At 39.9% G+C, this 15850-nt stretch overlaps 2 protein-coding genes across 6 annotated transcripts in view; one reads left to right on the forward strand and one right to left on the reverse strand.

The window, feature by feature from the left end:
* The window catches only part of CRYZ (crystallin zeta), a 21721-nt gene extending 17223 nt beyond the window's left edge, over window positions 1-4498 (reverse strand). The window contains exon 1 of one of the 5 annotated variants that reach the window (XM_020794694.3): window positions 4368-4498. The gene's annotated coding sequence lies outside the window, so the exon portion shown is untranslated. Of the gene's footprint in view, window positions 1-2712; window positions 2904-3710; window positions 3875-4367 lie in introns of those variants that run through there. The other 4 variants (XM_020794692.3, XM_078392994.1, XM_020794689.3 and 1 more) reach the window with 4 other exon arrangements.
* TYW3 (tRNA-yW synthesizing protein 3 homolog) lies at window positions 3775-15089 on the forward strand. Its single transcript, XM_020794695.3, has 6 exons — window positions 3775-4034; window positions 5172-5252; window positions 8872-8970; window positions 10405-10476; window positions 12364-12497; window positions 14579-15089. The coding sequence occupies exons 1-6, from the start codon at window positions 3846-3848 to the stop codon at window positions 14763-14765; spliced, it is 762 nt and encodes a 253-aa protein (XP_020650354.1). The 5' UTR covers window positions 3775-3845; the 3' UTR covers window positions 14766-15089.
* Window positions 15090-15850: the final 761 nt, after the last annotated feature.

The following is a 15850-nucleotide window of genomic DNA, read 5'->3' on the forward strand; positions in this document are numbered from 1 at the left end:
AGTTAAACATTGGGTTGTCCATTTTAAAACTGGCCATTTTGGTGTTGAAAGTGAGAAACCCAGTGGAAGGCCTGTTTCTGTCTATGTGCCTGCAAATGTGAAAGCCATCCATGACATGGTCATGGAGGACTGCCGAATATCAGCCAAAAGTATGGCTGTATATCTGAGAATATCACGTGAGAGAGTTGGTGCTATTATCCATAATGACTTGGAAATGAGAAAGCTGGCAGCAAAGTGGATCCCCAAACTTTTGACAACCAAACAAAAGAGGAAACGTGTGGAGTCATCGGTGGCTGTTTTGGAACATTTTGCAAGAAATGAGTTAGATTTCCTGGGCAAACTGTTATGATCCTGAGACAAAGGAACAGTCTAAGGAATGGAGGTACAGTGGTTCCCCCAGGCCAAAGAAGTTCCGAGTGCAAAGGTCAGTGCAGAAGCAAATGGCAACCGTTTTTTGGGATAAGAAGGGAGTTCTGCTGGTGGACTACCTCCAGCAAGGTTCAACCATCAATGAAAAATATTACTGTGCTTTATTGATTAAGTTGAGGCAAAACATCAAGGAAAAACATTGAGGCAGACTCTCCAAAGGTGTCATCCTGTTGCATGACAATGCCTTGTCACATATTGCAGATGAAACAATGGCAAAACTGACGTCCTTAGGCTTTCAAGTGATGCCCCATCCACCCTATTCTCCTGATCTGGCTCCTTCTGACTACTGTATTATCTGTTCCCCAAACTCAAAAACCATCTAAAGGGACAATGATTTGGGAGTGTTCCGGAGGCAACTAATGCTGCAAATGAGTGGTTACACCAGCAGTCGGAAGAATTTTATTTGCAGGGACTTAAGAAGCTGCAGGACAGATGTTGCACGTGCACTGACTTCCTGGGGGAATATGTAGAATAGTGTGGCAGTTACAGCTTCCTAGCTCAATTTTTTCTGGGAAAGGCTCAATACTTATCAGCACCCCCTTGTATCCCTCCCATTAGGAGCATCTTATACAACGAACGAGAAAAGGGGCGATTCTTGTCAAGGACCATTTCAGGAATTTTATAAGCAGCTACAACGGGCTGCTAATTAGTTCACAAAACCCATAGAGATCTTAATCATAGTTCTCCAGCATTCTTTTCAATCTGGTTCCAAAGCAATCATTTTAAACTACATTTAATTTTAAAATACATTTTTCCAATGCTCTTGACTGGAGACATAAGAAGTCATGCATAAGCAGCATCTGAAAGTGCTGTCCTTGAAACGTGGACTTCTATGCTGAAGAGTGGAAGTGGGACAGATTCAATTAGTTCTTTCCTCTGTGCTTGTTTATTAGATTATTTCACTATATTACAGTACTGAAAATCTAGTGAAACTAAAAGCTTGCTCACACATAAATGTCAAGCACTACATGACTGTAACATTGTTAAATGACTTGGGTATGTGAGAATGAGCCATGGCAAATCTACTAACATAAAGAGAACATTAACCCAGTGTCACATCAGCTGCCATGCTAAACCACATTTACGTAATCATCCTCAATGTTTTTTTTTAAAGTGTTACATAAGAACAGCAGAGCCTCATTTTCATTTGTGAAATTTGTAAGAAAAGATAACCTGAACTGCCAGCCAGGCTATGACCCACAATCATGCATGGACACAGACATAACATCAAGCAAGCAAGACTGCAAACTCAGTGCAATAACTTCAACCACTAGGTAATGCTACTAACTTGGTTGTAACTCGCTCACTTAGTGGGTAAACTAAATTTTATCCCAATTTCTCTGATAAAAGGTTTACCACTTTTCTGTCACACTAACCAAAGAAAAGGAACTTTTGTTTCAATGTAAGGCAATGGTGAGGGAGATGCTGCAGCCTTCTGTCTGGTGAGTTTGAAACCATTCAGCTAACATTGCCAGAGGTGGAATTGAAAACCAGCACTCCTGGTTTGATTTCAGAGGCCTCGTTTAGAAACCAGCCTAGATATCTAGCCATGATTTTTTTAACTCCTGCATGGAGCTCAGTGGTTTAGGTATCTGGCTGCGGAGTCCAAGGTTGGGAGTTTGATTCCCCACTGTGCCTTTCTGACAAGAGATTGCATTCAATGATTGGCAGTGTCTCTCCCAGATCTATTTTAACCGCACCATCCACAGATAAGTAGTGTCCAGAAGATGAAGGCCCATGTGGGCCAAAAGCTAACACTTGTTTGTGATTTTTTTTTTTTTACTGGTCGAATATAGATATCACCCTTTGGACTGTGTGAGCGTGTGATTCTTTCCATCATCCTTTTCTCCTTCTGCTATTTACATTCTTCTAAATCAGTATGTCCAGTAAGCAGCAGTAACACTTTAGTATTTTCAGCCTTCAGAACAATATAAATCATTTGAGAGTCTCAGCGTCAAGAGACTTAACAAAGTCCATCTTTTTGATTAAATAAGAAATATTTAATCAAAGCACTGATATAAGGCAACACAATCCAAATTTCCCTGACAAACGAGGAAGGTGTTAAGTTCATTTTTCAATGCTACCCTAAGTCAAAGATAACCTAGAGGCTGAAGCCCTGAATTCTTTCTCACTACATAACAGACAGGTTTAGGAATTTATATTTTAAACAGCAATTACTTGCTGCTTTACAAAATCCCAGTCTGCCTCTTTCTGCCACAACGTTGAAAGCCATTAGTGACTGCCCAAGGTGACAGATAAAAAGAAAAAAACCCTGCAGTTTACCCAGAGGACTGTTCCCCGACACTTCCGCGGATAACCAACCTGCGAAAACCAGCCCACCTCCGCTTAAAGAACTAAGACGTAGTTTTTGCGCAATAGGCTTCTTCCAAGCTCGCTTGGGACTCCCAAGGGCCGTAGTGCGCAGGCGCCGAAAGAGAGCGCTCGACTAGCGTTAACAAAACGTGGCCCGACCTGAGCACGCGCAATACGTTCCACCTCTGCGCGCGGAGGGGAGCGCCGTCTTTCATTTTTTTAGTACTGTAGTGTACAGTACTTCTAAGCGTTGTTCGTAGATACTGAGTTAGCTGCGCCCAATATTAAGCAGCAGCAGGTCAGTTAGGCATATTACGGTGTAGTGAGGCATGTAAGCGAGTTTGCTCAGAATTAGGTTCCGATGGAGGGGAAGGATCCTGCTCTTAACATCCATGCCCATAGCTCCAGACTTGGACTGAATCCTACGTAGAGTACATTCAGCGGGATGCCCTACAACAGTGATCCCTACCGTTGCACTATGGGTGTGTGTAGACGCTGGGTTTCACCCTTCGTTTGTTATCAGGAATGTCCATCTCTCCATTTGTCTTTTTCTCTCCCCTACCCATTTTTCAGATGTTAGCACCCTATTGGCACCAAATTTACATCCACCCAGTTTAGCATTTTCTAAGGCGAAGTAGAGCAGATCTGGGGAGTCTGCAGCACCAAGTGCCGAGCCCACGAGAGACGAAGGAATCCTGTTGCGAATCATGTCTCTTAAACACAGGACATTTCCGTCACGTACATCTGGCCGAACACCCGGTAGAGAGCGTGTTCGTTCAAAAAGTGCAATTTAAGATCCCGTTGGGGCGTCTACACGTTTCTCTGGAAGGGAGCTGCTGTTGAACTCTGAGGCTTTACTCCCGAGTAAACACGCTAGGGGGTTCGAGTTGCACGACTTTAGGCATGTTAGCTTGAGATGGTGAGCCTCGGACACCCCCCTCTCCCCACAGGCACTCAAATCTCCTTACATTGGGTGTCTTCTGAGTGCTGTACCAAGAGAATCCGGCAAAAGCGCTTACGCAGGAAGTTTGTCCCAGACCGGTTGCCGTGGTCTAATATGGCGCTGCCCACGAACCGGGGAGGATAAAGGAGAACCGCCACCCATGGCTGATTTCAAACGCTGGAAGGAGCAGCGGCTGGCCCGGGCGGACGTGAGCCGGAAAGGCAGCGTAGACGAGCCCATCGAGGGCATCGTGCGGCTTCTCAATAGCCACGACCGCTTCTGCACCACCAGCTCCTGCTCGGGGCGCCTGGTCGTGCTGGAGCAGCCGCCTCTCCCTCCCTCCGCCGAGGTAAACCTTTCGGTTCCCTCTTTTCGGGCAGAGCAGTCAGTGGGGAGCTTCTTCCTCTCTCTCCCCTTCTCCCGCCTCTGAACACCTGACGCCAAATAAAGACAGCCCCTACCTCAGCCGTCCTCCAAACCCTGTGAATATACACGCCAGCGAGCAACTCTGGTTGAGAATGCCCTCTTTTTCTCCTTTGGCTGACAGGCCAGCCCGGCAGCGGCTTTTAAAATTTACTACTGAGTAAATACGCATAGGGTTGGCTCATCACCCCCACACTCCCTAAATTCATCCTAAATTGTTTTTTTTCCCCCGCGGAAGAGCTGCTCCTTTAGGACTTACACGCGATTCTAGCTCAAAGGTGTACCAGATGGAGAGAGTCTGCAATAGGTAAAGGTGTCCTTGAACCGCCAAAAGTTTTTTTTGCGCCCTGTTTCCAAATGATTTGCCAGCAGAACTTCTGCACTGGCTAAAATCCGTTGCAAAAAGAGAGAGAGAGAGACGGGAAAGGGGTGGAGTCCACTTGTGCAGGGTCCAAATCTTTTCCAGTCCAGGAACACAGCATATTTGCTGGTACAAAGGTATGTCCTAAATAATTTCTAACATTCCCAAGCTGGAGGGAGGTCAGATTCGGCACAGGTTCAGCTGGCTCTTGGCCTCCATGACTAATCAATATTGCATTTTTTTAAATTTAGTTTTAGCTGACAACTCTCCTTTCAGCCCTCACAGGACTTATTCTGCCTGAGAGTAATGTGGCAGGTTCTGAAAAGAGTGGCCCTCTCCTCCTTGGAGCTCAACATCTTTACATGAACCCATTAGCTCAGTCTCAGTGGGTGCTTAACTTACCGGTCAAAAGCCCTGTGTAGCTATTCAGTTTTTTCCTGACAGTTTTCCTGTGCCAAAAAAAGGAGGAGGAGGTAGTCGTAGTGAAATGCAGAAGGAGACAAGGTCATCTAGAGACCTGTAAAATTTGATTGAGGTACACCAGATCATCTAGGACCATCTATTAGGCCTTCTGTTCTAGCTTCTGTTTCTCTCCCCCCCTTTCAGTGTGATGGGAAATTCCCATGTTTTGATATGGGTAAGTGTGCCTATAATAGAAAGCATTCTACAAAGATTTGTGAAACTGTTTCTTCCTCCCACTAGGCTACAACAGGCTTTGAGATACAGAAGCAAAATTGTAGCTGGCTCATGGTGACCCATGAGATTTGTACAATAGAAAAAGTGGTAAGAGCTAGTATGACTTGTTCTTTATGTATGTTGCAAAAATGCTTGTTTGTTTCATTCTTATATTCTCCATGACCCCCCCAAATCAAATTACAGTATTTGTATCATTTGTTTTATATTACCTTACTCCACTATCCAAATTTTAACTCATGTTAAGTGACTATAGTTTCCTTAAATATGATAAATAAAGCTGAAGATATTTGAGAGATTTTTCTTAATATTGTTTTTTACTTTCTGCTTGAGACTTCTGGTGGCCAAGTTAAATTTGTTTTAAAGCCACAGTGGTGGGGAAAGTTGTAACAAAACTGAGAAGTGTGCATGCGCGTGAAAAGAATTAAAAGTTCTTTCTGGGCTTATTTGGCATGAAAGTGTAGAACCTTCCAAAATCTACTAGGTAAAGAACTGTTACTGAGAGAATGGAAAAGAGATTTTAAGTACTGTATCTCTGTTAATGAGTTTCATCAATGTACTTTATGTTCTATTTATTTAGGAAAAAAGTCCTTTTATTTCTTTGTCACTGTATACATACTTATATGCTGTAGAAGTGGTCTACACTGAAATTACACTTGAATTCTTTTAGTGAAAAATGATATAACAGAAAAAGATAACATTTTATTTAAGTGCTGTTCAGTGCCAATGTGAATTGCAGTGAATAATTTCCCATCGTTCTTATGCCGTCATACAAATAATATGATTCTGACCGGATTAATTTAGGATTTAAGGAACTGAGTTCTTATAAATTAATAGATATAATGGTCCATAGTTGTAAATCTGATTAAGCCTCTGGGAAGACGTCTTTAGCCACAGTGACTGTATAAAAATATTTCCCTGACACTCTGTGATCAAAAGTCCACATGACAAAACTTTATTAGGCTTTAATGAAAAATGGATATTTCTCAGATCTGAGAAATAACTTGGTTAACCTCAGCAGTCTGTAATTACAGTTCCAGAAATTATGCTTTCATATATATTGATTGAGAGCCTGATCTTTACCCACTGGGAGTCTCGCAGTTGACGTTCACGGAAGAAAGGCTGTGGTGTATGTTCTGAAGATATAATAGGAAATTACTTTCAGTATTTTAATATTAAAGCTGAGCCTTTCGCAGGAAATTAATGATCTAGAAGCTATAAGGTAACAATATCCTTTAATCACAACATGTATTCCAAAACCATATTTTGAAGAAACTTGATTTTTAAGTCTCTGTAGACTTAGGCCTTGAGCCAAAGCTATAAAGAAGTGTGGAAGGAGAACAGCCAGAACTTTTTTCCAAGTATTTATAGAAACTCTGATATCCAGAAAGTTGCTATTTAAACAGGACCGTCTGTTAAAAATTGTCTTTTAGGGTGGCAATACCTGAAAGTAGCCTCTTACTCCATCTGGGATTTTCCCCCCTCCTTGTAGTGTTGCTTGATCATTTGCTTAGAGTAATGATAATAAGTATATGACAGATATGTGTTATGTCTTTCCTATCCCAGAATGAGTAATTGACTGTTACTATAACTGCTCTATTAAATTTGTCAGTAAAAGTTGAAAAACACATGTACCACGATGTATGGGGATCAGTAACCAAACTGAATTCCCACTTACACAAGGAGAGAGAATGTGTGTTTTGTTTGGTTTTTTGTTTTTTGAGAGTGTTACTCAGAAACAGGCTAATAAAAATAGAAAAACTCTCTTGATATTTAGCCTTAGCTCTTAAAGAACTGTGACTAATATTGTAAATATTGGGCATCTGTGTTGCATACAGTGGTGGGGCATCTAATAAGTAACTTCAGTATCTCTTTTGTAGTATTTTGAATATGACTGTTTGATACTGGAGATACCCTTCCTAAGAGTAGAAATTTGACATAACTCAAACTTATGGCATAAATACCTGGTTTTGCAAAGCAAAGTATGTTTACCTGAAAGTAAGTCTGAGTTTAGTGAGTCTTGTTCCCTAAATTGAACCTAGTTTATGATTACAGACTAGGTTGGTTTCCTGCACATTTTGTGTTTTGTTATTATTAAACAGTGTAGCTGAATAAGAGAGCAATCTAGCCATGTTGGGTGGCCACTGAGTTGGAGCCTAGGCTGCCATGGAAGAGCCCTTGGCCATTGAGGTGGCCTGTCAGTCCCATACACACATAGGGCAGTTGGAGGTGGGCTAGGTTTGATTATCGTATTGTGGGATTATGTTAGTGGTGGTCTTAGATGCATTGGATTAAAAAAAGCAGCCTTCTGCATCATACCTCAGGATGACGTCTGTGACTACACCAACCTAAAGCTGACTTCAGTTGCTTTCAGTAGGAGGGGAAAGGGCTTGGGATCTGCCAGGTTAAACAGTAGCAGAATAAACTGTACCTTTTGTCACAGCTGGTGAATCTGCCAGTTAATTCTCAGCCTTGCTCCATTCCTAACATGGGATTACTCTGTAGAATAACAAATGGGAGACATTTATTTACTTGTAGGATTAGGAAGCATAATGGTTAGCTTTCTCATAACCTTTTTTTTCTGAGCCTGTGCCATTTCAGCTTTCCTTGGCCATATATGACAGTAAGTTGTTCAGCTTTAGCAGTTAGTTGAATCAAGTTTCTCTCCTGTTAATATTTAAATACAGTATGTGCTTAGAATTGTAGCCCTTGCTAATAGGACAATGACCTCTGAATTCCCTTCTAGCTCTACATTTCTGAGATAGTTGCTGTGCTGGGTTCCAGAGAAAGTGAGATATCCTTTGAATCTGTATCATCTGTTGCAAATTAACTACCATTCTTGGTCATAAGTAAAGTCAAAAACACATCTTAAATTAAGATCAGATCATTTTCAACAAGCAGAAACATAGAGAACCGTCTACTCATAATAATTGTCGGAGGGAACAGATTTCCCCTAATGTTGGCATGGCATGAGCCATGATCAAGCATTGGCAGCCGAAGTCTACCATGGCATAGATTTCCTGCAGAGAGGGTGGTGTAATTAGAATTACATCTGCATATCCCATACAAATCCATGGAGCTGTAAGATTGACTAGATAAGATTTGAAGCAATTCACATTCTAGTCTGTTTTATTGTTACTACTTGAAGGAAATGGAGGTATTATTAAATGAAGGCATTGCTGAGAGCGAAAGGTTCTTTTAAAAATATTTCCTATTTGTCAATAGATGGGTAACACCTTATATTCAAAAAAATCAAGTCTTCAGGAAAGGAGAAGTTACTTAATTGGATTATCCAGTGGGTGCCAGTTGTGTGGCACCAACATTTCTTCATTGGTATAGTAGTGGTCTTTCCCCTAGAATAAATTCCAGTATTTTTCAAAACATTGGTTTTGCTACTTTAGGAAATTGCAGAAGCAGTGTGATCAAATATTTTTGTGAAATATTAGAAAGATGTGTGACAATCTCAGCTGTCTGGTGCTGTTTCCAACCCTCCTAAATCTGTACACTGGCTTGGTGAAGTCAAACTTTAATAAAATGTTGTGCTGAAAAGAATAAATGTACTAGAGCACTTCTGTGTTACTGGTTGAAGAAATATATTTTAATTAACAGGCTCAATTGGCTTCTGTTGTTCAGTGATCTTATATGCTAGATAATTTGGCTGTTTATTCTCAGATGCAGCATGGATACTAACGTGTTGTTGCTCTTGTAGCTTACAGCCTTGCAGAGAGCTTCAGATGATGCCCTATTCAAATTTGAACCATTTGTACTTCATGTGCAGTGTCAAGAGCTGCAAGATGCACAACTTCTGGTAAAGTGTTCTTCTACTTGAATTCCATACTTGCTACATAACTAAAAGCTGGCTTTTGACTAAGTTTTCACACATAAGACCGTTCCCTGAGGCCCTGCATGTTTAATAACTGGGAGAATACAACCGTGAAAAAAACAAACTTAATTTATTTCTGCAGATGTGATATTCATAAGTGAAATTATGGTTTGATACAATCAGTGGCAAAGCTGTTGTTAATGTTGAAATGAGAATTTCAGAAAAACAGCTACACAGTGCAATTGGCAGTCTTCTGCTATAGCATATCCACTATCCCATATCCACACGCCCCTGTGTGATCACGACACACCCACCGACCGTGCGAGGGGGGCGCAGAAAGCCGTCTCTGCGACCCAGTTCTAGCAAGCCCACGGACCGGTGGTTGGGGACCCCTGCTTACATTCACATCAACAAGAAAATGCTATCTTTTGTTTTTCCAAAATTTTGTTTGGCTACATATCATTTGGTCCATCCAGGGAAGTATTACTAGAGGATACTTACTATGTTTGTACTAACTCTAGCAGGTCTTCCATGCCTTAACTGCAAGCTATGCCTGCTGCTTAAGAGGGAAAAATGCAAGTCTTTTCATGCATGGTGCCTGTAATATACAGTATCTGGGTTTTTTAAATGCAAAATGTATTTATGTACTGCTGTTTGACATGCTGGCACTGAAATGGTATGATAGTCATTTATATACCTCCCTACTGTTTGAAGTACTTCCTTCTGCTGAAACATTTTAAATCAATGTAAAACAGAAACAGGATTTTTCTTTTTTTTATTTAGTCATAATATAATAAGGAATGTGGCGTTCACCCTTATTATGTTAATTAGTCATGCATTATTCATGTTGTAGGCTAATGTTGTTGAGAGGTGGAGCCGAGAGAGAGAGAGATATCAAGGCGGAGCCTGAGAGTGGAGAGTCAGAGTCAGAGTGTAGAGAGTGGAGTGAGAGAGAGAGTGATATTTGGGAGATCTGAGGTGCGATTAGTCAGAAGAGTGTATAAGTAACTGTAAGATCAAATAGAAGATTGTTATTGTTGATTTAGAAACCTGAAGAAGATATGTATGAATTATTATCAAAACATCTGTAATCAATAAACCTGTTTTATTTAAAAGACAGTGACGAATGGGCCTTCATCTTTCTTTAGAAAAGTATGTTGATTTAGCGATCAACTGGTGGTAGTGTGTGAAGAGGAGTTTGGTTTGCCTTCAAGTGCTCTGTGGTAAGAAAATAACCAGGGGTAACTAGGACCAAACGCCACAAGGAATTTGAAGTCATCAGCCATCTTCTGCAAAGTATTATTAGTTGAGCATGCACAATGTTCAATGTTGCAGGCCTGTCTGAGTATGTCCTTGGCTGGTGTTAGAATCAAGATTGAGCATGAAGTTTACATTGGCTGTATTCTCTTATCTTTACAGCACAAAGTTGCTATAGAAGCTGGTTTCAGGAACTCTGGTATAACTGTTGGCCGAAAAGGAAAAATTATGATGGTATGTTGCGTTTTTTCATATTGCCTGTGGGAGCATAAAAATATTTCTGGGTTCACTCTGTGCTTGGAATTGCTTGGAGGCTATTTGCAGCTCCATGTGGATAATTAATGTGGTACTTGCAACCGTAATGGCAGGGGTGGTTCTCTGAGCCACTAGTAGCACAGGTGTGAAGATAGCCTTAGGTGCAGTGTCCTGTAAAATACTATATGGGAATCCTACAGCTCTCCAGAGGTTGATCTTCTTCTACTACAGCATCTCTCACCATTGCAAAACTGGCTAGTGGCAACAGAAACTGAAGACAGCAACATTTGGAAGACTGCAGAAATTACATCTGGCTCAGTAGTTGAACACACCTTAGTCCCAAGTTTTAGATAATCTTTGGCTATTGAAAAGTTTAGAAAAATTTGAAAGATTATCTTATTTGTAATTTTCTGGTGAACAAAAAGTGTCTTGCATGCAAGAAGAATATATGAGTAGTCATTTTGAGTAAACAAACTGAAAGTTTCCCTCTAAGTTGAGGTTTTGGACACAACTTGAATGAAGTAGCAGCTCCAATCTGAATCGGAGACTAATCATATAGGAACCTCCAAATGTATGTCCATGCATTAGTTTGAACACAAACACTTGACTTTATTTTATTATAATTTTCTGTTTTCCTATCTTGAGCATTAATAAGCATTACTAATCACTATTGTTTTGAATTGTTTTTAACTGTTTTAGTTTACAGTGTTTAATGGAACCCACCCGGAGTAGACTTCTAAAAGGGCATGATAGAAATCTAAGAAATAAATCTCATATAGATAGATGAGAGAGAGAGAGAGATAAATGAAATATTAAATAGTTGTTCAAAGAATACTGCATTGTTCATTATAGCAAAATTATAGGACCTCTCTTTGCAGTTTCAAACAGGCTTTCTCTAAAAGTGACCCAGTATTCCTAGTTGTTGTTGTTTAGTCGTTAAGTCATGTCCGATTCTTCATGACCCCATGGACCAGAGCACATCATGCCCTCCTGTCTTCCACTGCCTCCCAGAGTTTGGTCAAATTCATGTTGGTAGTTTCGATGACACTGTCCAGCCATCTTGTCCTCTGACGTCCCCTTCTCCTCTTGCCTTCACACTTTCCCAACATCAGGGTCTTTTTCAGGGAGTCTTCTCTTCTCATGAGATGGCCAAAGTACTGGAGCCTCAGCTTCAGGGTCTGTCCTTCCATGAGCACTCAGGGTTGATTTCCTTCAGAAGGATAGGTTTGTTCCCGTATTCCAAGGGACTCTCAAGAGTCTCCTCCAGCATCAGAATTCAAAAGTATCAATTTTTTGGCAGTCAGCCTTCTTTATGGCCCAGTTCTCACTTCCATACATCACTGTTGGAAAAGCCATAGCTTTGACTATGCGGACCTTTGTTGCCGAGGTGATGTCTCTGCTTTTAAGATACTGTCTAGGTTTGTCATTGCTTTCCTCCCAGGAAGCAGGCGTATTTTAATTTTGTGGCTGCTGTCACCATCTGCAGTGAGTATGGAGCCCAAGAAAGTAAAATCTGTCACTGCCTCCATATCTTCCCCTTCTATTTGCCAGGAGGTGATGGGACCAGTGGCCATGATCTTAGTTTTTTTGATGTTGAGCTTCAGACCGTTTTTTGCACTCTCCTCTTTCACCCTCATTAAGAGGTTCTTTAATTAAAGTTATCACTTTCTGCCATCAGAGTGGTATCATCTGCATATCTGCGGTTGTTAATATTTCTTCCAGCAATCTTAATTCCAGCTTGGGATTCATCCCAGATTCATTCCTAGTTAGGTTTTTTTTTATTGAATTTCCCTGCCTTGTAGTCTTTGATAAGTCACCTTCAGCAGAAGCAGTTTTGTGTTTAGAGTTGCTTTTGTTTTGCTGCAGGCTGTGCGAAGCACTCATTGCTTAGAAGTTCCTCTCAGCCGGAAAGGCAAACTGATGGTCAGTGAAGAATATGTAGATTTTGTGGTTCAAGTTGCCAATCAAAAGATGGAAGAAAACCAGAGGAGAATTGACAGGTTTGTTGAGAATATATAAATGACATAGCCTTCCTGGTGATTTAATATTGTGGGCAGAAAAATGAAATGTATATATGAAAAGTGTCCTGACTCCATGAAAGTATTTGAAAATGCCTTACTATAAAGCATTCCATGGTTCATCTGGACCTGGAGTCAGAAAGCTGGTATTTAAAAAAAAATTAATGTGCTTAGCTTAGTGTTTTTACTTGATTTTTAGGGGCGAAGCTGAGCATACTAGCTTGGAAATACAGTAGACCAGTAGGTCTTCCTTCTAATTGGGCATAGAATTATTTGCAGCTGTGATGATCCCCACTGTTAGAAGGCTTGGCCTCTTTCAGATAAAGTATATGTAGCAAGATAGAGCATGATTATTTTCTAAAAATCCTGTTCCCTAAATGGGAATCTAATTTATCAAAAGGACCATGTCTCCCTTTATGAGCCTATGCAGATGTTAAGATCATCAGGAGAGGTCTTTCTCTCAGTCCCACCACCTCACAGATGTGCTTCGTGAGGATACGGGAGACAGCCTTCTCTGTTGCTACTTCCAGATTTTGGAACTCCCTCCCACAGGAGGCCAGGCTGGCCCCATCTTTGCTGTCCTTCTACAAGCAGGCAAAGACCTTTCTCTTCAGGCAAGCTTCCCCTTAATGACTGGCTGCCTCAGTGGGGTTTTGAAATGGATTGTTCCTTACCGCTTTAAGTGTGTTTTGGTATTGCTTTTTGTTTACAATTTTTTAGTATGGTATTTGCTTGATCGTTTTAGTACTTGCATACTCACTGTTATTAGCTGTAAATCCTGTCTTTTAATGATGTAAGCCAACTCAGGTTGTTTTTAAGGGAAAAGGTGGAACAAAAATAATTTAAATAAATAAGCCAAACAATATCTAAGGTACATATTTGTGATCACAACTTTTTGAACTGTACATCTTTTCTGCCTGAAGGATAATTCCCAATGTTCAGGGTGTCTCTGTCCACCAGGCATTATTTAACAGGGTGAAAGCGGCATTTCTGTCGGATTTACATCACGTTCTTGCAATTCATGTGGCGCAGCAGCTCCCACTTGCCATCCCTCCAGCAGCGTGTCCTTTCAACTGGTAGCCCAGCCTTAGCACAGGGTTCTTAAACTACAAATAGTACCAGTGCTTTTTTTATTTTCCTTCTAGCAGCGCTTCCCATGTTTCCACTTTAGTTCTACCATTTCAAACTGAGAAAGAAGGTTGTTTCTCTACAGATATGTCTGAACACAATCTTTTTTGTGTTGTTTTTGTTTACCATTTTTTGTGTCATATTTATTTGGTCCATTCTAGTATTTGTATACTTACTGTTTTTAGCTTTAAATATTGTCTTTTAATGATGTGTGCCATCTTGTGTCCTTTTTCAGAAGAAAGGCAGGGTAAAATTATAGAGATATATAATAACAAAACACACATTTAAGTAATCCGCTTTCAGCAAGTTCATCAGCTTGCATCATGCTACTTCTGCTAGCCTTATGTTGGTAATGCTTTGTTATATTAATGAGGATGGACGATGGTGATCATGATGTGTTATTATCATCATTGTAATCATCATCATTGGAATAAACATTGCATATTAGAGGCATCTAAAAAGGTTGTGAGAGCCTTAGTCTTTCAGTATGCTTAGCCATACATGTATGCATACATTTAGATCAAGAATCAGTCATTATATTCTCATAAGTCACTGTGTAGCCAGTGTTCCAAACAACAATTTCTGGATTATTAGAGCCAAACAGACTAAAGCGGAAATGTTTAGGAAACCTTTAAGAATCACAAATCAGGCAATCTGTCTCTTAGTAACTGGCTGTTGGAGAGGGTTTTTTAAATGGATTGTTGTGCCTTTTTGCTTTTTAGTATTTATTTTATTTACCATTTTTAATACAATGCTTGTTTAATTTTAAAAAAAAAATATTTGTAGATGTACTGTTTAGCTCTTAAATAGTGTCTTTTTAATTATGCAAGTCACCTTGGATCCTTTTAAAGAAGAAAAAAAAGATGGGGTAACATATTATTTATAAATAAATAAATAAACAAACAAACAAATATTTCCTCTTTTTTCTTTTTAAGATTTTACAGCTCTCTGCAGTTTGCTTTGGAAAACCAATATCACTCCAGTAGCTTATCCTTTGAAGAGAAAGAGAAAAGTAATGCCATGCACTACTATAGAAGAATAAAGAAATCTGCCGAAACCCAGAAAGATGAATGCCATTCTCCAGGGAAAAATTCAGGATTAGAAAGTGACCATGAGACATGAAGCAATCTTAATGTGTTTTTATCAAAATGTGCTGCAAATAAGATACTGTAGTGTGAATTAGTCATGTTATTTTTGTATTGCTCTTTATAAGAGCTTGGTGAATTATTGTGCTTTAGAAAGTAGCATATTCTTAGCCTAGTTTCTATTGAATATTAAATCATGAGCAGAGCAATTAAATGCCAGAAAATGTAGATGAAAAAATCCCTCAAAAACCGTTTAATACAGGAGAGAACTTATTCTTCAGTATGTACTTTATTACAGAATATGCAATATCCCAGACTTACCTAAGATTTCACCACAATAAAACTCTGTTTTTGCTCTGTATTTGCTTCTCCTGTTTCAGCATGCTCTTTGAAAGGTTAAATACTGGCCTGAAAACACACAAAACACACTTCAGCTATTAAAACTACTTCCTATTTCCCTTTTAGTAGGGATAATTGGGACCATGAGGTCTCTTCTGAGACCAAAAGCTTTTGAACTTTTGGAGAAGGAAAATAGCAATGAAGCAAATGCACCCATGATTAAGATGCTGAAATAAATAATACTAGCAAGTATTAACCTTCAGTTCGTTGCTTCCTACTACGGAATAAACCAAAACAAAACAAGCCCTTGAAACAGAAGACGACATGACTAATTGGAGAACATCTTCTTCACCTTTTAGTGGGCATAACATAGCATACTCTTTTGTTAACCTACTGCCCTTCTGGCTGGGGATCATGGGGATTGTAGTCTGGAGTACACCAGGTTGGAGAAGTCTGACATAACACATTCTAACTTCATTATACTGAGGAGGATTATAATGCTCATCACTTTCAATTATTATTTGAAAGTTATGCTCCTTATTTCTGAGCTTTGTTGGTGTATGGGCCATACTGGAATCTCAAGCCTAAAAGTTAGGAGCCAAGTTAAAAAAATTTGCAGATGAGATGACATGTTTGCAAAATCACTGATTTTTTAATTTCAGGAAGCAAATGAGTAGTTATTGGCAATTGTTTTCAATCAGTGATCAAAGGTTTTGGAACAACTCCAGCTGGTGAAATTAGTACAGGGAGGAGGATGACCTGATCCTGCTTCCATATGCTTTT

The sequence above is a fragment of the Pogona vitticeps genome, chromosome 4 (assembly GCF_051106095.1).
Source record: "Pogona vitticeps strain Pit_001003342236 chromosome 4, PviZW2.1, whole genome shotgun sequence".
Classification (NCBI taxonomy): domain Eukaryota; kingdom Metazoa; phylum Chordata; class Lepidosauria; order Squamata; family Agamidae; genus Pogona; species Pogona vitticeps.

Bases quoted from the DNA above. Each gene is read 5' to 3' on its own strand.
- TYW3 (XM_020794695.3), top strand. From the start codon at position 3,846: ATGGCTGATTTCAAACGCTGGAAGGAGCAGCGGCTGGCCCGGGCGGAC. The intron at 5,253-8,871 runs GTAAGAGCTAGT...TTGCTCTTGTAG, and splicing joins TTTGTACAATAGAAAAAGTG to CTTACAGCCTTGCAGAGAGC. The intron at 12,498-14,578 runs GTTTGTTGAGAA...TTTCTTTTTAAG, and splicing joins AACCAGAGGAGAATTGACAG to ATTTTACAGCTCTCTGCAGT.